Here is a 27,617-nt window from a genome sequence, read left to right on the forward strand (position 1 = left end):
CATTATCTACCAAGAATAATGTTCTCTATATTTTTACGTAAGGATAAAAACATCAAATATTCTATCATTATAATCAAAATATAATATATAATTTTTTTTTCATAATAATTTAGAACTAAATAATTATAAGGTCAAAATAATTAAAATATATATTATACAAATGTTCGTCAAATTTTGAATAACCGATACATTATTAATATTATAAGTGTTATAGATAAATGTAGGTACACATATAAGAACTTAAATCAAATAATTTGTATCATCATTTCATTTATAAGACAAATAAATTTAATAATTCAAAAATCAATATATAATTTTAATATTTGGTGAAAAAAGAAATGAAAAAATGTCTAAATGTCCAAGAATTTGTGGAGGTAGATAGAAAATATCTTTAATTTTTAGAGAAAAATGAACAGTAAAGAAAAACGGTATCTCATTTTTTTAGGAAAATAATCCTTTTTACAGATACAGTAACTCAATATATAATTATATATGAATATAAGACACGTGCCATTTTGACAACTTGAGATAAGATGGCAAACAGCCAGGAATGCAAGGTTAGGTCGTTAGGTGCAATATAGGGCACATTTTACATTGTATACCGTTACTGAAATGTTATTTTTCAGCTGACAAAAAAATTTAAAAATTAAATAATATGTAAAAGTAATTTTTTTATGTGCAAAATTTTAATTAGTAGGCGTATGTAAATTATATTATAATATGATATAATATTTACAAATCCTACATCGAGAATGTCTTCCCAAGAATGAATTAAACTATTAAACAATAATAATGAATATATAGGTAAAAATAATTTAGTTTTTATCAAATTGAAAGGTAAACTGTATGGTACAAGTACCTATACCTACATATTTTATCTATAAACTGAAATCAAATTTAGATTATAATTAAATTTACCACTTACACATTTTTTTTTTTCATCATTTATTAATGCCTTGAAGTATGTTTGTTAAATGTTAAGTTGTATACAATTAACTGAAAATATTAATTTTAAAAAACAATTGAAACAACATCAATGAAAACTATAGAAAATTATTTATTGATAGTATTTTCAAGTATCTTGGTACCGTTAAATAAATTAATAATCCATTGTCAGTAAAAAAGGACCGTATGGGTTTATGGAAAATTATAGGTACCTAAAAACCCTCAAATTAACCTAATTTTATAAAAATGAAGTAAGAAAATATAAGCAATTATAAAATATATACATAATACAATTTTAATTCATGCGTGTATTTGATAAAAAAGGAATAATGTAATTAAAATATTCTGTAAATAAAAATATCCAAATGACCACTTATATATTATGATTAGTAAATATATAATATATATATATATAGGAATAGATTAGTTTCACAAAAAATATTTTAATTTCTAAATAAACAACAAGTTTTATACTTTTGAAATCATTAGGAGTGGAGCGATGAATGTATTGGTTTTACAATGAAGTGTTTTTTTTATGAAAATATACGAATTATGTTGTATTAAATTCATAATTTTTTTTTAATTCTTAAAGCCTTAACATTTGATACAATTTTTCTCGTAATTATTTATTTCTGAAATTAAAAAAAAACGGTTTAACGTAAAGCCACATACATCTTAATGAGCATTGAGCAATGAAATTCAAATGTCTACAACATTAGATATTCAAACGTATAACAATGATTTGTCTACAAAAATCTTTTGTTATTTCGTAATAATTCAAAAAATATTAATGTAGGAACTCGAAATATTCCACTTATACTTTAACTCTCGTTTTCTATGTACAATTAAATTTTCAAAATATTTAAATTAATTTCAAGCTATTTATAAACATTTGTAATTTTGTAATTGTTTTATTTTTTCTATAAAATGTTGATATACATACATAAACAGTTATAATTACTTATAGTTTGTATTTGTAAGTTATAAACTTATAAATCTAAAACTTAAATAATTGTATGAATACTTTTATTTTGATTCAATACTTATGCTGTTACGAAGCTAGTACTAAACCATATATTAAGCTTTTATATTATGCTTTTCATATAAAGAGCTGATTTAAAGAGTTTAAATTTTATAATAAAATTACATTCATTAATTTTTGGAGTCGACCATAATCCACTTTTTTAATATTATATTATACAAAGTTAAATTAATTATACATAATAATCATAGAACATCGCATTATAAAACCACTATTCGAGGATTACATTTTATGAAAGTAAAGATTTTTTTTATAACGTACATATTATAGCCTTTTACTTTTTCGTTCTTTGATAAGTTTCGTTATTAAAATGTTGTTAACACCAACAAGTTAAAAGAATTTTCCACCTGTAAGATGCATTAATCAAAAGTACTTTAATGATTTCAATGTTTCAATGTTTTTGTCTTTTATTACAGTCATATATGGAATAAAATGTATTATATTATTATTTTCATGTTTCTATTATTATTTTAAAATAGCGGAGTCAAAGAAAATGTGAAGAAAAAACCTGATAATGACAGATGAAATGTGCCAAAGGCTTGTACACCACTACTTGTAATTCAATTTTCTTTCCTTTTTTTTTTTTTTGTATATGATGGAGATGATTATATTATCTTTGCTGGTCCCTCAATATTTTCTTTGACCTTTAGCAAAATAAACCAGAATTGAATTGCTGACGTTGATTACGTGCTGACGTTGAAAGAATCTTATATTTTAAATTATAAACTTAATGTATATTTCAGATTTCTATTTTAAAAAGTTTACTTAAAAAGTAGAAAATACTTATCATTGTCATAACGTTATTAGTAGATACTACACTTTTTGAAAAAATTTACAAATTTAATGTAAAAATGCATATGATGCACATAGCACATACTTGTATAAATATACTTCATTTAAACTATACTTTAAACTTTTAAAGACAAGGTATTGGATCATTTTCCTACACCAGTTTATAGTTTACACAGTAGATTATATATTATATTAAATTGTTTATTACGAATATTTTTAATAACTGTTAGAATAGTTGTCACTTTATCAGTCGAGATTTTTGAAATTTCGATGGAAAAATAGGAATATATATAAGAAGTTAAATTAATATTTTTAGTTTTAAACATAAAAAACCTTCAGATAATAATACATAACAATAACATAATATATACGTTTGTATAATTATCAAAAAAATCTCTTAACTCTCTTAACTTTTACACCCACCTTGTATATATAAAAAAAAAAAAAAACACTGTATTCACTATAGTACCACCTAGCTAAATTACGTTTATATAACTACTTTTGTTTCTTTTCTAGGCCAATAACCTATGTTGTCGAGGCCTTTATTTATAATAAATAAAATAAAAAAATTATCAAAATAAGCATAATAATACTATAATACAGTATAATACATCCAAACTTTTTCCGTGGGTCCCTATTTTGGACAAAATTCAGCCACAGCGCCCTGCTATGAATATTATGAAAGATAGAACAAAAATATACTCATGATTTATTATGATCCGTAAACTTCGGTGCCTCTAGTAAATCGCGGTACACAGCTTGGGAATCGCTGGTATAGTGGTATAATACATATCGTTGTGAATTAAAACATTAAAACAAATTCAAAATACTTATAAATTATACCTACTAAAATATATTATTGCTTGTATTAATATTTAATAACCAATATGGTACTAGCATGTAATACATTTTTTAGTAATGAAACTATAAGAACAAATTTAGGATCGCATATATATATAGATGAATATTTTTGAAAATAATGTAGTTAAATGAATAGAATAATTAAATGATGTTAAAAAATACAAAAATATAATGAATTTTCTTAATAATTTGAAGTTGTAACAGACTAAAAAATATATTTTACTGCCTTTTTCGTATTAATGTTTGTTGAAAAACTTCATAAATGGTACGCCTTGTCTCGTTTTAGAAATATCTTTCAAATGCGACAGCTTTCACTTTCAAATTTAATATAATAACACACCCATCCTTTTGACATACCCGAAACATTGGCGTTAAATGTCGTGTAAAAGATATTCGCGTATTATTTGATTTTGTGCTGAGTGAAGAATGTATTGGTTTTATACTAAGTGTGTTTTTTCTGCATTATTTTTTTTATAGTAAAAAATTTTTGAATTGAAAAATGGTCCAAAAGTTTGTAAACTTAACTTAGATGTTACTATTATAGCTATATAATATAATGTTATTTTTAAATTTTTTAGATAACTGTTCTTAAAAAAATATGTTCACATCTATGTAATTTGTAAATAATGTAACTGGTTATTAATAGTTAATTAATAATAATAATAAAAAATAATTAAAAAAAATAATAATTATTATTATTATATATATCATAATATTAATACATGTAGTTATTAATCAATGTATCTATGCAATGTATCTGATACTAGCTTACATAGTTGTATGCGAATAGAGATGAGTGATATTTGTATTTTAAAATGTTAGTAAGTACCACTATAATTCACTAAAAGTGTGCCATTTATTTTCTTTTAATAAAGAAAAGATTTTTATTGTTGTATATTAAAACTTAAAAGTATCAATTTACTTATATTCTGTTTACACGATATTAAATGTTTGTTTTCGCCAGTGTTTGCATTAAATATTAGAGTTTGAGTTTTATATTTATATTTTGGTAAGGCAGTTTAAGTATAATACAAGAATAATTGAACTTTTAATATTTATAGTACCTATAGTCTTCGTACGGCTCAATAAGTTTATAAGTGCTTTGATTGAAATTCAATAACCAAAAACTTAATAAAGATTTTTACTCTAATTTAGTAATATTTTTGTGGGAAATTACTAACTAATATTTTGGAATAAATAATAAGATAAAATAGTTTTATATTTTTCTTTTAAATCATTATTCAAAATATAGGTATAGCAGGTATGTAATGAATTACCAAGCATGCTCACCCTTCTTTTACCCATTAATACTGCATTTATTCAAGTTATAATTTTTGAACATTTTATGTATACTAAAAAGGACCATTTACTTAACTTAACCATACTTTCAAGTTGTTATTCTTTTAAACCATATTTAAACAGTAACTTGTGTCGATATAAACTTCTTTTTTCAAAATAGTGTTGCTTCCTTTTTTTACTGTAAATTATTGAATTTTTTTAGATAATGTTAATAACGTATTTAAATCTTAATTTTTAGGAGTAATTATTATATATTATTTAAATGTATGCATTAAGAATAATATTCCTTAATAACGGTTTCATTTAAGATATAAAATATATTATATAATATTTTGACAAGTATTTACTATGCTCAGATAATTTTTAACACTTTATAAAATGTCATTTGATTTATAAACTAATACAATGTTAACCACGTATCACAGCCCCCATATGTTTTACACATATTATCTATGGGCTATTCGGTAAAATGGGTGGTTTGCATTTTGAGAAAATAATTTTGTACTGTCACAGGGCACTGATTGCATAACAAATCTAAGTAATATAAAAGTTGTTTTTTTTAATAGTCTTACTTAAAAATATAAGTATATAAAAATCATAATTTGAATAAATGCATAGTTAAAAGGAAAAGTGGCACTGAGCATTGAGTATGCATAGTTAATATTATATAACTACCTATTAAGGATTCAATACAAATAAATAAAATATATTATCATTTATATTATCTATATAAAAAAATAAAAATTTAAATAATATGGCAATAATATATAAACTTGTATAATAACCACGGTATATTATACCGTGATAATAACTAAACCTATATGATTTCGAGAGACAAGAACGTGAATAATCCATTATAATAATAATACGTATATAATACGACCAATGTCCTTTCATAATTTATAGATATTTTGTAAAATTATAAGCAAGACAAAAAAAAAACAATAACTTGTGTAACAATTACATTTATAACAGGAAACATAAATATAAATACAATTTAATACATAATATCGAATTCAAACCATATTATGTAATAAAAATAAATCTATAAAAATATAATGATATAGGTATTATAGACTCAATATTATGGAGTTATGGAGATCTTTATAGATTTTTATAATTTAGTCATAGGGTGGGACGTGGAGTGTGTAAATAAAATCCCTTCTTAGAAATCAACATTCGTTGAATTATTTTAAAGAGCTAATGTGAGAACTATACATAGCAATTTAAAAATTCGTCAACAATTCTGGATTTTAAGGTTTACTTATTATAGATGTGGTGCAAAAAACCTCTTTTCATTGACATTCTCTCTCTTTTTTTTTAATTCTATCAATTTACGTCTCAATCCCTCGAGCCTCGTAATCTTAACGGTACCAAGTTAATATACACTGTCAATTTGAATAGATAAATTATAATATATTTAGATTTGCTCATTGTCATCACCAATTAAATTTATATGATTAATATTTATTTCTAACTTTAAAAGGTTTAATTAGATTTTAAATCCTAAAAACGTATAGAATTATCTTTTCATATCATTATTTATACTTAGATAGATTCTATATATTTTTCTGTGAGTTTAATATCTTAAACTTATAAATTTATGATACATTACATTGAGCTAGTTCTTATCAAATATTAAAAATATACAAATAATGTCTTTTTAGTTTTACATTAAAATGTTTTATATATCACTGGATTAGAATAAAACTTACAAACGAACGACCTATCCTTTAACTATATACCTGCACCATCATGAAATGAATTGTTCTATTATTTTAATAATATATTTGTAAAAAATAGTTTCTATTTTTATTGTAAATAGTTTATAAAGTATGCATTTCGTGAGAAAATATAGATCTCATGAAAATATAAGTTAATTGGCATTTAAAATTAAATTATATTAATATAAGATACCTACTTGTAAAATGAATATTTTGTCTTAATTGTTATTATAAAACAGTATTTACTTACTAATTTAAACCGAAATACAATTCTAAATGAATAATAAGTTTTAAACTGTTGTTATTATAAAGCAGTGTTTACTAACTCATTTAAACCGGAATAAAATTTCAAATAAGCAATAAGTTATAAATATTATTTCAAACTGTTTATTTTAAAGTTGTTATTATAATCAAGATTTAAAAAGTAACATTTATATTTTATATTGATTACGAAACAGTAATATTTAATTTTTTTTTAAATAGCTGACGATATTCTACTGAAAAATCAAAATAAGTAAAAACACGATAATATATAAAATACATTCCCAAGTGGACAATTTTAATGAGAATTTGAAGTTACGTAAATACAATGATATATACTAATAAAACACAAAAAATAAATGAACGAATTCGTATAAAAAATAAATAAAGCAATTGATTTCTAACTGTTCTGTTTGGTATTCCGTAGCCGAAATCGGACCTTCGGGGTTAATAAGATCGCGTTGTATCACAATCTTTGGCCAACATTTATATCAATTAAATATCATGTCGAGTTTGGACATGAGGGGGCTTTTATAGCTTACGATAAACAATGACTAGACATCTAAATTTTTTGAGAAAATCGAAATACCTCCAAATCGTAGGTATATATAATATTAAATACCTACACCATTCAGTCCCTACATTATACTGTAATATATTTTCTTTCATAAGTACATTTAGTCGTAAAATACATGGGGCAAGCGAAACGTGACGAGTGCTTATACCATCCGTTTTCTGTATCCAGACGATTTAATTTCCTTTATTTTTTTTTATCTGTCAAAAATAATTTTTTTTAAATCACGTCTACTTTTGTTTAAACATTTACTTATATTTATTGTAAATTTTGTTAGTTAATTTGTAAATTGATAATAACGAAAAATTATTAATTTGATTTAAAAACTGGTACTGTTATAAACTTTAATTAAAATCTTAATTATAAAAGTAACAGAAACCTCATAAATACATTGGTATTATTAGTTTTTACTTAGTTTAATTTTGTTGATGAATTTTAAAGTTGAAAACTTTCTTAAAGTATTGTTTTGACGTATACATGTGTTAGATATGAGTTATATTGATTAGGTAGGTATACCTAATATCTGATACCTAGATACCCGCAAGTGTCTTATAATAAATATACTTTTATAGTAAATTAACTTAATTAGTTGTAATACACATAATAACCCATATTCCCTCAATTTATTGTAACACTGTCTTCTAATTACAGGGTATAGTAAGGACGTGTACTTATACTAACACAAATATTATTTATCAGCAGTGCAGTATATTGTATATATTGTGTTGAAAAACACTGAACTAGTTTATATTCTCAGTTAGGTACTAAATAATTTTAAAAAAGAAATTTAAAAAATATACCATGCACTATAGTTTTGAATTAAAATGTTGTAATGATTAAAAATTGTGTACAATATATCATATACGTTAGTATTATGTTATATTGGTTAGAATAGATCAAAATATGCAAATATATTTATGATTATACATTTACCAGACTATAACTTATATAATCTAATAAAAAATACTATTAACTTTATAAATTAATAATTAAAAAAGGCGGATAAGTGGGTATCGCTCTACAGTACAATAGGTATCAAGTGAATCATTGCTGTAATGGATGTGTTAAATTTTTGAATTAAATGATATAGCATTGTATATTTATATCTAAGTATATTTCATGGCATGTTTTTTGATATTGATATTTAAGTTATTTTACTATTAATATTACGGTAGGTAATTATTATTATAATTATTTATTTACAAAATATTACATAATAAAATATAACACATTGTAGTATAATGGGCACCACTGAGTAAGGTCATATTGGGGCCCATGAGTCTTAACTATAATAATTATAGGTTTTATTTATACAATCATTAATTTAATTTAAAGACTATACTTAAGATATTTAGCCCTTAAAAATATAAAAAGGTTAAAATATTGTTGATAAGAAATTAGATTATACAATTTATAATTAAGGTGAATAATCAGCAGTTCGTTGTAAGAGGCAATTTATTAAATTTATTAATTTGAATATAACATAATTTGTTTAATCACATAATTCATAAGGTAGGTCTTATATATATTTGGACCAATATAAAGAGAAGAAGATTGAATGGTGAATTTTTGCACTTAAGGTGTAATAATATTTTTCAATTTCCGTCTGGTGCAAAAATGATGAGAAATGGGATTAAATAAATTATTTTTAACTAAGAAAGTAACTGTTGTTTTGTAAAATAGTTTTTACTGTTAGAGTATTTAATTCTTCATACAGATTTTTAACATGAAAGTCACGGCTTTTGATAAAGATTATTCTTAGGATATTATTTTACGTAATTTGTATTTTATTAAGATTACTTTTATTTTCTTCGCCATATGCAATTATACCATAAGTCAGTGTTGATTCTACTAGTACCTTATATACAGTTTTATTTTGGTTTTTGTTTAAAAGATATCTAAGTTTTTAAAGACGTTAGAGAGTTTCCTTATTTTTGTAGACAAAGAATTGATGTGCTCTGTTCATTTTGGATGATGTCACATTTCTATCTTCTATTATAGAAATTAATTTGTATTTTGTTATTGCAGGGTCATAAGTCTGAGGTTTTAGTACCAATCAATTGAATATAATAATATGTGGTAAATATTTGTAAAATTTTTGTTGATTAGGTAGTGTGGTAAAATAAATATTCTTTTAATTATATTTAAAAATAAACTATATTTTAATAGCCACAAATATATATATTTAATATTAGTCTGGATTTTTTGAAAAATTCTTCCTAAGTGTCACCTGGACCTGGTTACGATTAAAACTGTGTCATCTTCACAGCAAACGAATTCTTCGTTTAATGTAAGTGATGTGATGTCGTTTATATGCACATTAAATAGTAGCGGAGATAGTGCAGTGCCTTGTGGAAGTTCACATGTGATATATTTATCTGGAATTACTGTCCCATTTATATTTACAAGTTCTATGAAATAAGTAAGAATCAGTCAATTTGTTAGTTTTGATAATAATACCAATTATTTTCGGCAGTGTCAAAAGCTTTTGCCGGGTCTAAATATATTGAAGCACATTTTTTTTTTATCTATAGTGTAGTTACTACACTATAGATAAGTATAAACTGTAGTATAAATTGAATCAACTACTTTGTCGATTGATTGGTTAGTGCCTCGTTACGGTCTAAATCAAACCATATAGTTTGGGAGACAAGCGATTTTAAGATTCAAGACTATTATGAAAATTTGATTTTATTATTTTCTCAAACACCTTTATAACATTTTATACAAGTGAATATAATTTTCCACACTAATCGTATTCTTTTAAAAAAAAAAATGGGTAGATTTGGGCAGTTTTAATATATTAAGTCATATTGCTTAGGAAATAAAATAATTTAATATATATATGATAACGGTTTTTTAGTATTTAAGGTGTTGTTTTGCCATAACCAGAAGCTTTGTTATTTTAGTGAATTAATTACTTTTATGATTTAGGCGTTAACTATTATTTTATAATTATTTATTGTAATCGTTGAATTTATATCTAACGAGTTATTTTTCTGGTGTTTGTTCATTCAATTTGGTTGATTTAATTTTCTTCGAAAAAGGTTCATTTATTTTATTACTAATATTTAATTATTATAATAATATATATTTATGCGATATAAAATTCCTCAAATGGTATGAAAAAATATTTTAAAAGTATTTAAAAATATAGTCTTGTATGTACAATGTAGGTACCTAGAAATTCCAAAAACCAAAATTTGAATAAATTTGTTATTAAAAAAAAAATAGAGATGAGCTCGCTTAACGAGCGTATTAATATAAATAGAGGTTTTTTATAATCATAATGTGTACATTCTACAACACACATAATAATAAAAATATTATTGTTGAAAAATAACTACCTTATAGTGCAATGATGTTTTAATTTACATTTTTCATAAGTTCTTATGTTCTATATAATAAACGATCCAATCAATATAAAAAAATGTCAATTTCAATAACAATAAACATATTTTTAGTCATTTTGTACACATGTGTTTGAGAATTTGGTGGCGTTTTAAAGAAACTAATTTTTTAAAGTGGACAATAAATATTGCTTAGAAATAATGATGATATACGTGACATTTTTCTTCAAAAACACTCAGAGCATATTACAATCATAAATTTTTTTACATAATAGGTATTCTTATTACTTCGCTGTAATAATGCATATGTATTTTTAAATTAATATACATTGTAAATATTCATGTCACTATCATTAATAATTTGCTAATATTTTTATGGTAAATAAAATGTGTGTATTTTAAATGCTGAATTAATTTATAATAATTGAAAAACACTTTTACAATATAATTTTAGAATTATTTCTTAATTATATTACATATGAGTAGTAAAACTATCAAAACATCTCAAGATATTTCACTGAGATAAGCTCTTTTAAGACTTCTCCATGCTATACACAATTCTCGAAAAAATATATTCAGAAGCAATCAATAACAACACTGACAATTATTATTTGTCTCCATTTTTATTTTATATTATGTATCCAATTCATTCCATTTTCATAATTTATATTAGGTATTAGTTCACTATTTTTTCTCCTATCAACAGTTTTAAATACACATTTTTGATTTTTTTCCATTTTCAAAAACGTTAATACTTATGTGATAACTGATAATGAACAATATCATTAAAAGAATCACACGCTATTATTTGTCACGATTATTTTTGAAATTGAAGTGTTTATTTTTATAGTATAAAAGTCTATAAAACAACATGTAATACTTAAAAATTGCTAAAAATATCATATATAACTTATAATTCAATACTGATGTACTAGAAAACGATGTGAATAGGTTCGTAGACCGTATTATAGGTAAATAACTTAAAATTAGGAAGTATAAATATTGAAAAAATTTAATTCATGTATATGGAATATGATAATATTAGTGATAGTGGAATGTTTGTTTTTCAAGTTGTTTACAATGTTTTTTCGTCATCTTTTAACAGCTGTTAAAACAACTCACGAGGAAATAGGAACCCTTGAGATAAATTGTCATGCTTTTTGGCTGAATACAAAAAAATATTCAATTGACATAAATCGATAAAAGGAGGTATTTTTAAGGCACTTTTTTTTATAAATAAATACTTTTAATATCAATGTTATGTAACTGTATACATTTAAAATGCATAACTTTAATACTATAATATATTTATAGTATATTAGTTTATTATAGTTAATATGAGAAAGTCTTTTAAATAAAATACCTGATGCATATTTTTATTTCTATTTTGCATTGTTTGCATGAATGGAAGTGTTAAGAAAATATATTGAATACTGTAAAATAGAATTAACCACCAACAAGTTTCCGGCAACGAGAATGAAAATTGTTTCTTCGTAAACTCCGTGCCGGAATAAACATCACGTTCGGGCTAATGAACGCTCTTAATAATACCGTATATTATTATAGTTCATTGATGCAGTTTTTAATGAGAAAATGTTCGATGTGGTCCTATAGGTATCAATTTTGCACGAATAAAAAATAATAAGTAATATATTTTCAATAATCATAGTTATATGAAGAAACGATCTTTTAAAATAAATTAGTACAAAATAATGTTTTGTGATATATCGATTTAAAAGATTATACACACAAATCAATATTATAATAATGATATTTTTGTTTTTACCAAAATCATTGCTTATTTGTAAAACAAATTTTAGAAAGCATACTAGCCAATTTTAAATAAATTATTGAAAGTTAAAATCGTATTATATTAGGTACATATTATATTGTTGAATATTAGAAATTTTTTTAAATGTTTTTTGGTGCAATCAAAAATAAGATCACAATGTATTAAGCATTTTTAATACATAACAAACTAATAATTATAATAACATAGAATAATATATACTGAACTTACAATACAATATTTTTGTTTGATATGTTAACAATAATTTTAAACAATTATTGTTTATACATATAACACCCATTAATCATTATAAAGAGTTGACCTTAAGGTTATGGACATTTGCGCCTAAAATAAAAAAAAAACCATTATATCCTGATATATAGCCTTTATGTGCGCATTTAGCATGAGACGTTCCAATCAGTCAATGTTTAAGAAAAAATTGAAAAAAGTTAATAATTTCAAGTCAAATAGGAGCTATCGGCTATAATATTATTATATCATGATAAAGGATAAATACTTATAAGTATTTGGGGAATATAAATTTTATAATTTTATGTATAATTCATATCGAATATGGTCGGAAAACAAAACATCCAACTCATATAACTATAATATTATCTATTGAAAAAACTTGGGAAGTTGGGAAAACATATTATTCATTAATTATACAAAAATAATATTAAGAATGTTTTTTTAATAAAACATTTGTCTTTTCAAACTTACTTTGTATGAACTGTGAGTAAATATTATGTTTAAAACATACACCGAAACGCTCAAACATACTGTACATTTTTATAATGGGTAGAAAATCAATACCATATAAACTAGAAAATTATCTTAAAAACCAAAGTTTTCTAATATCAATATTATATAGGTATGATGCTATTAAAATTAACCTTTATTTTATTGTATTTAAAAATGTAATATAAAATAAATTATATTTTTAGAATTTATTATTACACTATTTGTGGTTATGGGTGTTATGACTTATGACTTGATTACTTGAATAGTTTTATAGTAGAGTAAAATACTAAATGAATGTATTAAATATTCTTATAAAAAATAAACTACAGATATATATACATTTTTTTTAAATCTTTTAACAATCGATTTTGGAAAAAAATACTTATTTTTTTTGTGAATAAATTATACATGTTATTATCAAAATTCTAATTATTAAACAATAATGATAAATATTTTAGTACTATTAAAATTTTAACCTTTTATAAACGAATATGAAAAAAGATATTAAAATAATTATATAATATTTGTCATACACAGTACACACATACGGGTTATGAAAGTAATTTATTTAGAATAGACAAAATGGTTATGTCTTATGTTACAATGAAAATTATAGAAGTTAAAATACATTTTGTAACTGTACAATTGAGAACCTATATTATAGCGTAGTTAGATCCCAAAGCTACATTTACAAATATTCTTGCTATTTGAATATTTTATTTAGTTAGGAATTTAGAATAAATATAGATTTTATAAAACATAAACATTTATTAATCACAAAAGCATTCTTATATTAAGTTTTCAATTAATTCTAAAAAAATAATTTGTTAGTTATCAATTTATCATCATCAATCTACAGCTACATATTAAGTTAAACTTAACTATGTTTTTTTAATTATTTTTTTATAATATGGTAATTTTCAATTTATTGTTGTTGTTTTAAATAACTACGATTACTAACTCGTTTTAAATTTTATTTTTCCAATAATTAATTTGTTTAGTTAATCCTGAGTATTATACTCATATTTGCTAGCAATTGGTATTTTATGTGCATATATATTATATATATCTTGTTTCAATTTGTTACAGAATTTGGTTAGTGCCAAAGAAGTTTACTCACTACCTACTAACTTATAGTATAATTATTAAATTATTAGTAAAACCTCGATAAGACGGAATCGCTTGGGACCATGCAATTTTTCCGTTTTAACGGGGTTTCTGTCTTGACGGGGTTCAAAAAAATTAAATTGAATTAAAATAAAGATTATTTATTTTAAACCAATATAATAAACATAATAAATTTTATATTTATTTATTTATAATTTAATATATTTTATTTTTAGCCAATATACATTAATAATTATTATATTTTTTGAAAAAAATCGGTTATTGGTTTTTCTTTTTTAGTCCGTAAGGCCTACTATTGGACACTATTGGACACTGTGAGGGACAATTTTTGTAGTTCTATACATATCAAATTTATTAGTTTTAAATGTCATCGTAAAAGTACACGCATGTATAGTGATTATCTTGGGTATCGACAATACGAAAATAAATTTGACGATTATTCTAAGTTTGGTTTTTCATGTTATATTTACGTCTTAGCAAGGAATTTTTATCAAATTTTTATACAGAACCGTGTCCGTTTCCGGCTTGGCGAGGTTTCCGTCTTGGCGGGATAAATTTATATATATTTTAAAAAAGGACTAAAGAAATTGTCCGTATTACCGGGGTTCCCGTTTTACCGAAGTTCCGTCTTATCGAAGTTTTACTAATATAATGTACCATATAAACTTAAATTAAATTATAAAAAACTCATTCATAATTGATCATATATGCATACGCATTAATAAATCGTGATTTTAAATACAATTTTAATAATAAATAATGATAACAATAGTGTAAATTATTAATAATAATAAATGTGTGATAAGATTTTAATAAATATTTTAAGATAATTATTAAATGCAATGTAATTTTAATAAATTTTATTTTATTTCGTAACTAAAATTTAATCTTGAAAGATTACACATCAAGACTCAATTATTATTACATGTAGATCATGTGGTTTTATATAGAGTAATTCATAAATTATAAATTATTTTTTCATACTGTTTTTAATTATTTATTTTCCTTAAATCTACACTAACTTGAATAAGTAAGTTTTAATATTATTTTTTATGTACTATGATTAAAGTATTATATACATATATTAAGCAATGTTTAATGGTTTATTCTTTTACTACAAATTAATAGCAACTAAAAATGATAATTTGATAATTTTATTTTATTTTATATAAATAGTTTTTTTTTTACATATTTTAACAATATGTCACTGTGCCTATTATCAACAATTTAAATTTAAAAATAAATTAAATTTTACATATTTGTTAAAAATGTTTTGTTATTTTTCAATTTCAGGGTCTGGAGCATTTTTAGCATAACCAAGTTTTTGTAGCACCTGTTTAATGCCCATATATACTGAAGGATCTTCTATCGTACCTGATATCTGAAACAATATGTTGATTTTTAATATATTACAATATTGAATACATAAACGTTGATTAATTAATTAGGTATTATAACATCAATGTCGTATATTTTATTGTAAGCTTGGTGGACTTAATTGAAAGTAATTCGTTGCATTAAATTACAATAATAGGAATTAGAATATCAAATCATGAATAAATGTGTGAATGTTATTCATATTTTTTTTATTTTTTAAATAATTAGGAACGAACTTGTCTACCATGATAGTTTTTATTGTAAAATGTTAAGTTATAGTTTGAATTCTGATATTGGTTATATTTTTTATAATATTGTTTAGTGTTGTGTTTTTTTAGGTTTCAGATACTTCCATGTTTGGTGAAACTGAATAAAAAATAATTTTAAGTTAAATCATTACGAGTTATAAATTTTAAGTTATGTTAAGTTATATGTTAGTATAGATATACTGATTACTGGCATACCTTATACAATTTATTATGATATGTAAGTAAGTATTAAATTATTGACTTACAATCACTTTTTTTCCACTAGCTAAATTTGATAATGATTTCCTAGCAGTTTTTCCCGATCGCGTTCTTGGCAACCCTTGCACAGGTGCACATAAATGGAACGACGCAATTGGTCCAATTAAATCTCGAACATTTTGTACGATTTCATTGTTAATATCTTCTTCTTTTTTACTGCAATCTAATTTCATTATGTTCAACTTACAGACATTAAAAAAAAATTATAAATAAAAATGATAAACCAACTTTTATTTTTAATATAAAGACATAATGGTATTTCTCCTTTCGTAGTTTCCGGGACGCCAAATACAGCTGCATCTCCAACATCCGGATGAGATAGGATTACGTCTTCTAATGCCGATGTTGACAACCGATGTCCAGCTACATTAATAACATCATCATCTCTAGCTGTAACGTATATATAACCATTTTCATCGGTGTAACCAGCATCCATTGTGTCATAATAACCCTGATGTAATATTTCACAATATTAGTCATATATTTTTGTATATTTAAAAATATTTATTAGAAAATATATAGTTTTACTATGAAGTTATTGAAGTATGTATTAATGAATCGTTCTGGGGCTTTGTACAAGCATGACATGACTCCCGGTGGCAATGGAAGTTTGACTACAATTCGACCCAGTTCCAATAGCTGACACGGACTACCGTCTTCTTTTAAAATTCTCACTAAAATTAAAATTAATTATAGTCATTAATTTTTCTATGCAGGTTGAATATTTGTATTTGTACATTTTATTAAAATCAAAAATTATTTCACTTCGTGTTATTTGAGTAAATTTGTAAGTACATAAATGTTATCAATTGACCACCTATATTCTAAAAAGTTACCGTCATATCCAGGGAACGGCATTCCAGCAGAAAACATAGGAGGTTTTAGATTATGTCCAAATCCCAGACAACTAGCTGTAATTGAATGACCAGTTTCAGTTTGCCACCAGTGATTCAAAACAGGTACCTAATCAAATAAACCAAACTTAAAATATTGTACCTATTTGATAATATAACTAATATATAATATACATTTGGAGTGACTCATTTAATGTAATATTTTTTATTATTAATAATTACTACACTTACGTCTTTGAAAATATTTCTTATACATAATTAAGTCATTATGAACAACATTTTTAGAAATGTTTTCATCAAAAAAGGTAAAAATTAAAAAATGTTAACGATTTAAAATTATCGAATAAAAATATTTTCAAAATTGTTAATAGTTTTTGAAATAATAAGTATCTTACGTGAAATAGATTACTCAATATTGTATAGTTTTATAGATAACATTTTTATTTTTAAACCTACATTCAGAGCTTTTCCAGCCCAAGTTAATGTTTCATGATCACAATGTTCTCCAGCCACAAATAATGTTCTTAGCCTGAGATAAAAAATATTTTAATTTATAAATTGATTTGATATTTTTTTATTTATAGTGGAACCTCGATAAGTCGAAATTCAAGAGAAATGCAATTTTTTCGACTTATCAAGGTTTTTGACTTATCGATGCACCACTGTATATTATATTATATTATATTATAGTATAACTTACGATTTAGTATTATATTTACTACCAAATTCCAAAACTGGATCTTCTCTTTTGATAACTCTTAAAGCAGTCGGTGCCGTGAACAATCCATTCACTTTATGGTCTTGGATTACTCTAAGATAACAAATTTGTTTATAATACACAAAACTACACATATACATATTTTAAATTCAAATCGTGTGTTATAAAAATAAAATTAATAATATAATAGTATATTGTTAATAATAATAATTTGAGTTTTCTATCATAATATATATATATATATATTCATATATAAATTAAATAACTAAAATTCTAGTGATTATTTCCGGAATATCATTAATTCATATAAGTATGCGATTAATAAATCCTATAAAATCTTAGATAGTATTAATTAAAGTGTTTCAATGATTATTAGATAATACACAAACCATTTTGTTGATATAGGTATTCTAACTAATTTAAATTATCTATAAAATCATGATTTACCTAAAATATTGTCCAGGATCTGGTGTCCTATCCGGTTTACCTTCATACATAACTGATGTGATTCCTGCGCAAAGTGGACCATAACATATGTACGAATGTCCTACTACCCATCCCATATCAGATGCAGTCCACCAAACATCATCTTCCGTCATACCATAAATGCAGCTCATTGTCCAGCATAATGTGGCAATATGTCCTCCAGTTGGTCTAACGATTCCTTTAGGTTTATCTAAAAAAATTAATGTATTTTAACTTTTAAGTATTACACTCAATATAACTTTAAGTATTTATTTAACATATTATATGCTGCAATTTAAAAATGTGTAAAGTAAATCATTGACATTTTATTAATTTTATTAATTTGTTCGTTTACTCTTATATATGTACATATAGATAAGATACATGCATTAACATAATGTATTTTAAACATTAACGATTTTTAAAATAATTTTACTAATATATTTAAAAGATAATATACAATACAAGTATAATGTAATACACAAATAATTAATTTGAAAAAATTGTTTTAAGAACTAAAGGAATATTTGTCCATAATATATCTTATTAAATTAATGCATTTAATAATTCAATTTTCATTATTATACATCGTTTAGAAAATATTTTGCACATACCCGTGGTGCCAGATGTATATAGTATATAAAGAGGATGATTTGCTTCCACAGGCACACATGGATGATGTTTAGCTGTTGATAATGCATCAGACCAAAGTATATCAATTCCTGGAGTTAATGGAGAAGGTTCCATGTTTGGTCTTTGGTATATAATGCAATGTTTAGGTTTTTCTGACACCCGGTCTAGAGCAGTGTTTAAAATATCTTTATACCTAGATTAAACCACAACATGATGAATAATTATTGTTTACTGTTAATTTTATTTAGTAGTATAGTTTTTTTCTTTCAAATACCTTACTATTTTGTTCGGTTCAATCCCACAATTTGCAGCTATTATAACCTTAGGAGTAGCATGATTGATACGTGCACAAAGTTCACGAGCTGCAAAACCTGAGAAATTTAATGCATTTCATAATAATAACTAGGTATAGTTATACATTTATTGTATACATTTTAAAATTTTTTACACGTATTATTAAAATTAATAATTTCAACATTTCCTAAAAGTTCACTAAATTTCTATACAAGTTTCATATCAATATAAATAAGGTAATTTGATTTAAATATTGATATTATATAACTACAATAATCGTATCATTAAACACTAGAGGTACATGCTTGAGTTATTTTATAAGACATTTTTTTTTATCGATCTTAAAATACATCGTCAACTTGGCCATTGGTATATGACGTGCATTTTTTTCTTACCAGTGTTTTTAATTAACTAATATTATTCAATTTGTATATTGTATCGATTTTTAAGAAATAAAATTAAGTTTTTAGTGTCTTCCTTCTTAAGAGTTCGGCTCAAGAGCTTGGCAGATTTGTTATAATATGTGAAATTGATTGTGGTAATAAAAATTTGTTTTTTCTATTTTTGTATTTCATAAGATGTCTTTAGTCTTAATATTACTTACAACTAATAAATATAAAACCTAGCTAAGATATTATTTTTAACTATCAATCATCGAATATGTTACTAAAAAATATTTTCCGAATTCCATTGATCGTGAATTATATACTCAGTCTTAGTGTCTCGGTAGTTAGAATGTATACTTATTATATTTTGTATATATTATTATAATTAGTTTGCCAAAAAAAAAACAAAAAATATATGTATTACATACATATTTTTTCAATCATTTATACATATTCATACCAATAATATAAATTGGTATACGTATACACTAACCTAAATATTATTTTTTTTATCTTTATATAATCTTTATATATCGTTTTTTTAAGAACTTGATTTATGAATCAAAATTTTGTCAATTGCTGTTATAAATTAGTTAAAATATCATTATAAAACATAAAATTCTTTAAAGTGTATCATTTTTAATTTTACGAAATATACACACCTAAAATATAATAAGTAACATTAAAAATGTATGTAAAATAACAAATTTGTATCTTAAATTTACTTTTAATTTGAATGGGGTAAGGAAGTCAATTATTATCATAATACAACTTTACCTCCGAAAACGACAGAATGAACGGCTCCAATGCGAACCACAGCTAACATTGAAATTATTGCTTCGGGTATAAGAGGCATATAAATCAAAATACGATCACCTTTTACTACACCTAGATTTACCAAAGCACCAGCTAATAATGATACCTTAAAATAAAACATAAGAAATTGTATATTTTTACAGTTTGATTTTATCTTTTAGTACAAACTTTTTCATATAGATCTTCATAAGTAATTTTTGTCACGGATTCAGTCACGGGGCTATCGTGGATTAAGGCGACTTTTTTACCTTTACCTGCCTTGATATGACGATCGACTGCATTGTAGCACGCATTTATTTGTCCCCCAACAAACCTAAAATATTAATGGAAAATATTAGCTTTTACTTTAATTTGTATACAGTTATTGAATTATTTCAAATAATCTGTCTAATATGTAATTTTAAGCCGGTCAATAAATAAATATATATTTATGTTTGTGGGTGTATTTGGGAGAGGATATGTTCAATATGCCATCGCTCCCGGCTTAAAATCGGTACCTACTTTCCGCAGCCCTAGTGTAAAAGAATGGAAAACTATTGACTCTTCCATAATAACACAATACTCTAATATTTTTAGAGAAATTGATTATTGTGAAACTAATCTGATGAGATGAAAAAATAATAATGAAAACCTCTTTTAGATTGGCGTTAATAGCTGATAAATGTTATCAAACTAATTTATTTTTAAAATAAACCATCGCATTTTTCATATGATTCTCAACTGATATGTTTACTGTACAATTAAACATATCACTTATAATATATGTTGAACATGTAAAGTAGGTATTTAACACTTTAACAGTAGGTATATCCTACGACTAATTTCCTAATAAATAATATATCCACCTATTTAATGAACACATAATCGTTGGCTGAGTAAATGTTACATGACGTATATTATTTAAAAAAAAGTGATTCTCCTACTAAAATAATAATAAAGTAAACGCTTAGCTTTATAGTTACCGATCATAAGCGAAGATGAAACAAAATATAAAAGTAATTTCTAATTATATTCATATAAAAATGATTTGTGATCAAACCAATATGAAAACTTATTTAAGACCTATGACGATTGCAGACACAGTATCTAATTTTTTTTTTAAATACTAGAAATTCTTTTTCAAACCCGTTTATTTATTATTTATTTCCAATTTAATGTTACATTATTACACCTACTATTTGCCAAAGTAAGCGATGGTAGACAAGTCCACGACTTCTAATTTGCAGTGACTATATCCTGTAGTATTATTATTTTCTCCTATAATATTTTGGCAACCACATTATAATTTAATGGAATATATATTATATTTATATCAAAAGTAAATGTATAAGCAAGCTGCTAAACTATGCAGTAGATAGAACAATATTCGTAGATAGCATATGACACCAAAAAACTTTATATAATTATAAACATTATATATAATTTGACACGTCATTAAGTTTTTCATTCCTTATAATCATGTAAGATCAAAATAATTTAAACCTGATACCAAAACTTAAACAATTTTGAACTTTTAAAATATTAACCCATTCTGAGGTACTATAAAAATTTACAATTAAAAATGAAAAAAAAAAATCTAACTAGTTGACTCAAAATAATAAAATATCTTAGTGCTGTTTTAGAGTAGGCACCTTTTATATAGTATTAATAATGTCCTGTTGTGACTTGATCACTAATGATTTTCAACCTTGGGTAAAGTCTTTAACCCTTGGAGATCTTGTTTAAACCTAAAGTAATAGTTTTGATTGTATATACCTTTTTATTTATTAGAAGCTTTGTAAATAAATATATCTAATACACTTCAAAAATTATAATATATAAGTATTATATAAGGTATAAATTTAGATTTAAAACACAAAAGAATTATTTTATATTATAGTTATAGATTATATCTAAGTCATACTCAAAAAATTTTCATAAAATAATTAATAAATAATTTAAAGTATGACTTAGTATATATAAATATAAAATAAAATAATATAATATTTTAAATTAATATTAAACAATTAACCTACAGATATTGTTATAAAAATGTTTGTACTTGTTTTATTTTAAAAACCATAGGTATTAAATGTGTATAAGACACATAAACTAAAAGTACCTATATTTATATTTTCTATTAAATCAACATGGTTATTAATATAAGCTCAAGGTACCCAGGTTAAGAATCACTGTTTTAGATAATTTTGTTATTATAATAATATTCTGAAATATTATATTTTTGTAATATACTTAGATATATATAAATATAACTATTAAACATTATTCACCAATATTATACTCATAATTATTATTATAAATTGTATAATTTTGTTAAATATAAAATATAAGTGTTTAATTATTATTGTATGAAAAAATATATACAAAAACAAGATAAATATCTTGTATTTAAATCTGAAATCATATGGGAAAATAATTAAACTGTTTTAATATTTACCAATCAGTTAAAGGTTGAGCACTATTGTCTAAAACTTTATCCCAGGGCTTATACCAATCGACTACAGTGCCGACTTCAGCCCAAAAACCTTCAGGATCTTCTAAAGATCGACGGTATGCTTCTTCATAATTTGTAGTTGTATATGTATTTACTATAATAACGAAAAATAAATTGTAAAAACTCTTAATAAAACAATAAAATTCTGAATACAATAATTGTAATAAAAGAAAATAAATTATTACCATTTTGATTTACACGGAGTGATTTGTTTCGATTTGGTACCATATTGTTGTCCACGAAATTATTGTAAACTAAATTAGTGGAAATGTCCATAATAATAGAGAATGAAATGTGTAATGTTTATGCAAAAAATAATTTAAAAATATGATATACGTACATATAATAAACAATAAAAATAACAAAACACAGAAACAAAATGTAAGTTATTACTTCAACGTATAAAGAAATAAACAGAATTTAACTAAATAAGACACTCCTGCCAGTAATTAAAATTAATTTTCTTTATTACACCCACGACTGTTTTTATTTAAAATAAATAATTAACATTAGAATTTTAAACAAACACATTGAAATTAAAAAAAAAATGATACTAAAATGATTTGAAATGCGGTGTCTAAAGCTTTGACAGTGCTGTTCGATTAACGACCTTTGTTTAGTTAAATTATTTATAATTATATGTAGATTAATTCATATTTGTAATAGACAGTTAATGCCATGTATCTAATTTCATTGATGAGTTAATATTTATATCAATTGTTATTATCATTGTACGAAAGAATTATAAAATAAGCAAAAATACTTAAAAAAAAATAATGTAAATATTATGTTTTTTTTTTTCAATTTAATTTCATTTAGTACACGTAAAATATTTAAGACTAAAGTATGTTTAATGGCTCTTTTCAATTTATTAATTACAAATTTACACGGAACATTTTTTAAGCTGCAAAACTATCATATAATTTTATACTAATAAAATGTACATATTTCTATTTAGTTTCACGTTTAAACCAAATGGTTTATTCCCAATAAAAAAACCGGCAATAATAATTACTATAGGTTTTATATATTTTTTATAATATTTATTTAATAATTTCATTTTTTTAATTTGTTATTTTAATTAAGTCATAAAACCGTGTTCGGAAATTTTACCAAATGAACTCGATGAAAAATTATACGTGTAATACAAATGTCCCCATTTGTAATTATAATTCAAACAATCAAACTCACATCCTGGTATTGTTTTTGCCCTATGACATACCTACTACTATACATGATGTATATTATGTCATATAGTTTAAAATAAAAAAAACCTTTTTTTTAAAGAAATCCTATATTCATTGTTATTATATGTACCTATGTCAAATAATATATATATATATGTATATGTGTATATAAAACAACGATAAAGTTGATTATTTCATATCAATGAGTTATATAAGATTTTTTGTTTCATAATGGTTATACATAGTTAAGCGTAGTAAGTAAAATCATATACAAATATGTATTAATTAAAGTAACTCTTTTCAAATTATTATTTAACGAAAATGTTTTCAATTCTTTTTAATTTTTTATTATGTATTAAATCAATTATAAAGTTCAAAAGAATTATAGAGGCACACTATAGTTTTGAAGTTAAAATATACTATGTTTCTTGTTTCTAGGCGTGTATTATTGTAATTATCCAAGTGTTTATTTGTTTAAATTCTTTTTAAATTGTAAATGAAATTTTATTTTATTGCGTGGTATTAAATATTTACGAAAATGGTAATTTAGCACGGTTGAAAAGTAAACTTTCCTAATTTGTTTTAATTACTTAGTAAATTTTTTTTTATTTGATTCACAATTTTTTCTCGATACAAAAACTTTGAACTTATAATTTCTATAAGAAAATTATGATTATATATTTGGTTTCCGAATAAAATATTTATGAAGAACTCTTTTGTAACCTGTTATAAATTTTCAACTGTAAAATAATTTGCAAATTTTTGTCATTTTGTTAAAATTTTAACTCCAAATGCTTATGAAAATAAATTGCTTATATATTTCAAATATTATATTTTTATATAACTGTAAGAACAACTTATGTAATGTCTTGTATTGAATTTTTAAGGTAGTATTTTCTCCAAGAAAATTTTTTATCGGCATTTATGAAAAAAGAACTAAAAATTAAAAAATGTCTATAAATAAATCAAAAAAGTTATTTTGAAAATTTAATCACAATAAAAATTATCATGGATCATAAATCAACATAAATCCAAAATTAATTATAAATTCCAGTAAAATTTTTTTTTAATATAAATTGAAAAACTTTTGACGAATCTGGTATTCAATTTTAATATCGCAAATATAAAAAAAAACCATTTTCAATTTTTTATGAATTTCTAACTACAAAATTACTTGAATATCTTCGAGATTTTACGAATTTTTCCAAAATCCTAAGTTTAATATTGATTATAAGAAATATTGTGACTGTGTATTTTTGATAATTTTAAATGAACAGCTTATACGAATCTTTGTATTACATTTTTGAGTATTTTTGCTCAGCAAATAATTTTTCATTGTCATTTATAAAGAAACATTTTTTAAAAATATTGGAAAATTGCAAATGTCTATAAATAGTTTAAAGAGATTCAAAATGTTTTGAAAATTATAATATCTATAGAAAATAATAATATAAACATTTGGTGAAAATTTCAAGTACCAACAATTATTTTGTAATTACTTCAAACAAACAAAATCGGATTTTTTTATTACCGGATTTGGGTAAAATTTCCGTTTTCCTTAATTTTTTGTTTGTTTTTCCCGATTATTTTGATAAATACTAGGAATATTTTACCTCGCTTAAGTACAAACTATATCCAATTTCCTATCCGAAATCACCTTCAAAGTTTAAAATAAAAGCATTTTTCGATTACTTACCGGTTTTATCGTGTACACTGAAACAAAAAAACACACATCATTATAAAATCAATACATTCATCGCTCAGCTTAAAATCTAAAATAATTAAAGAATTCAATAATTTGACTTGATTAATATTAAATAAATAAAAATAAATTTTTTTTTAAAGTACATTTTCTAAGATAATTGGCAATAATGTAATATACGTATCATGCATACAGATGACATGCATTTTATTTTTAGACAAGAGAGTCAGCTTTTTTATTTTACTGTCGAAGATATTTAATATTTTATTACATAATGAAATATGTCACAAAAACTTGAAACATAGAATTTTTTCAACACAAATATATAGATCATTTTAATGCATTGAGTAATTGGGTACTATTATAAATAAATTATTATATTTAAGTATATATATAAGCATAAAATACTATTGTAATAATGTAAGTATTCAGTATTTCTATGCATGATACTGTATTGCTTAAACATTTTGAAGATATGTTTTTTATCAATATAAAAATTTTAAAACACTTAAATAATTACTATAATGTCAAATGTACATAAAAGTAAAGCATTAAAGTATTTCATGAAATTTTCAAATACTTCTCCTAATTTATTTACAGTCGAAAGGTCCAATTTTCCGCTTGTTACGTGCTCATAGTTTGTAATTTTTGAATAAACGAACCATAGTGACGTCAAGTCGGATATAATATAATATATTCTTTATTATTATACAACATGTAAATCGTACGTTTTACATCTTTATTGTTATTATCGTTTTTCAATTTTACAACCGGAACCTACATGTAGATACGAAATATCGCAAAATATCAAATTTATTATGTCAAAACATAATGTAAACGTTTCGAATAGAAGTAAGAGTATATATACACATCTATACGTTTAAGAAATACCAAGAATTAAATTCGGTAATTTTATAATGATTCAAAACAATTATTATCAAAGAAATATTAATTATTGACAATTTCACCAATATATAACTGCTATAAATAAGGAGCGGCATGTATTTTTTTTTGCATCTCAAATTTCTTCTGCATCTTATTATAATAAGCTACCATACAATTTACAAGCACAAGATGGCTAATGCATAAAAGTTAAGTTATATTGTGACAATACTGATAACTATAAGACTTAAGTACAATATAATATAATATGTACTTTTGTCCTATAGGTATTATTGGCATTTCGTATGCTTAACAAAAGCTATTTACAACTTTAAGCTTTTATAATTTTTTAATTCATTAAAATATTAAATGCATGACAGTATAACCATTCAGCACCGTATATGCGCCACACATACATAAAATACATGTATCTATTTTACCTACTTAGTATGATTAGAAAAAAGTGGTCTGACAATAACAAAGAAATGGTCTATTGAAAATTTGAGAACCCCTATGAAAATTATCCAAATGACAGCACTACTAATGATGCTATAGGCCTATAGACCGTTAAATCTGCGTATAAACAGGAAGAATTTAGTTTAAAATAATTTAAAATTATAAATTCAATAATACCTATGTAATATATAATCTTATATTTTTAATTAGTATGTACTCATAAAAATCTATGCCAAATTTCGTATGCGTGCTAAAAAATTCTGGGTCCCAATAATTGGTACGTACCCCAAAAATCTGGAGCCGCAATTCGAAAGAAA

At 23.4% G+C, this 27,617-nt stretch overlaps 1 protein-coding gene across 2 annotated transcripts; it reads right to left on the bottom strand.

Annotated features, from left to right (window-relative positions):
* Positions 1-15,647: 15,647 nt before the first annotated feature.
* LOC132921770 (acyl-CoA synthetase short-chain family member 3, mitochondrial) lies at positions 15,648-23,700 on the bottom strand. 2 transcript variants are annotated; one of them, XM_060984967.1, is made up of 15 exons: positions 23,414-23,700; positions 23,259-23,327; positions 23,017-23,167; positions 20,748-20,892; positions 20,541-20,685; positions 19,358-19,454; positions 19,065-19,276; positions 18,433-18,661; positions 17,968-18,078; positions 17,724-17,796; positions 17,250-17,376; positions 16,942-17,087; positions 16,642-16,864; positions 16,401-16,576; positions 15,648-15,890 (listed from the first exon to the last, which is right to left on the bottom strand). In XM_060984967.1, exons 2-15 carry the CDS (start codon positions 23,299-23,301, stop codon positions 15,786-15,788), a joined length of 1,983 nt encoding a protein of 660 aa, XP_060840950.1. In that variant the 5' UTR covers positions 23,302-23,327; positions 23,414-23,700; the 3' UTR covers positions 15,648-15,785. The 2 variants fall into 2 exon arrangements, with proteins under 2 accessions (XP_060840950.1, XP_060840949.1); XM_060984966.1 differs by having other exon boundaries at positions 23,259-23,700.
* Positions 23,701-27,617: the final 3,917 nt, after the last annotated feature.

This window comes from Rhopalosiphum padi, chromosome 2, assembly GCF_020882245.1.
Source record: "Rhopalosiphum padi isolate XX-2018 chromosome 2, ASM2088224v1, whole genome shotgun sequence".
NCBI lineage: Eukaryota > Metazoa > Arthropoda > Insecta > Hemiptera > Aphididae > Rhopalosiphum > Rhopalosiphum padi.

Bases quoted from the DNA above. Each gene is read 5' to 3' on its own strand.
- LOC132921770 (XM_060984966.1), bottom strand. From the start codon at position 23,349: ATGGACATTTCCACTAATTTAGTTTACAATAATTTCGTGGACAACAAT. The intron at 16,865-16,941 runs GTAAAACTATAT...ATATTACATCAG, and splicing joins CATACTTCAATAACTTCATA to GGTTATTATGACACAATGGA. The intron at 16,577-16,641 runs GTTGGTTTATCA...TAATGAAATTAG, and splicing joins TCTTTATATTAAAAATAAAA to ATTGCAGTAAAAAAGAAGAA.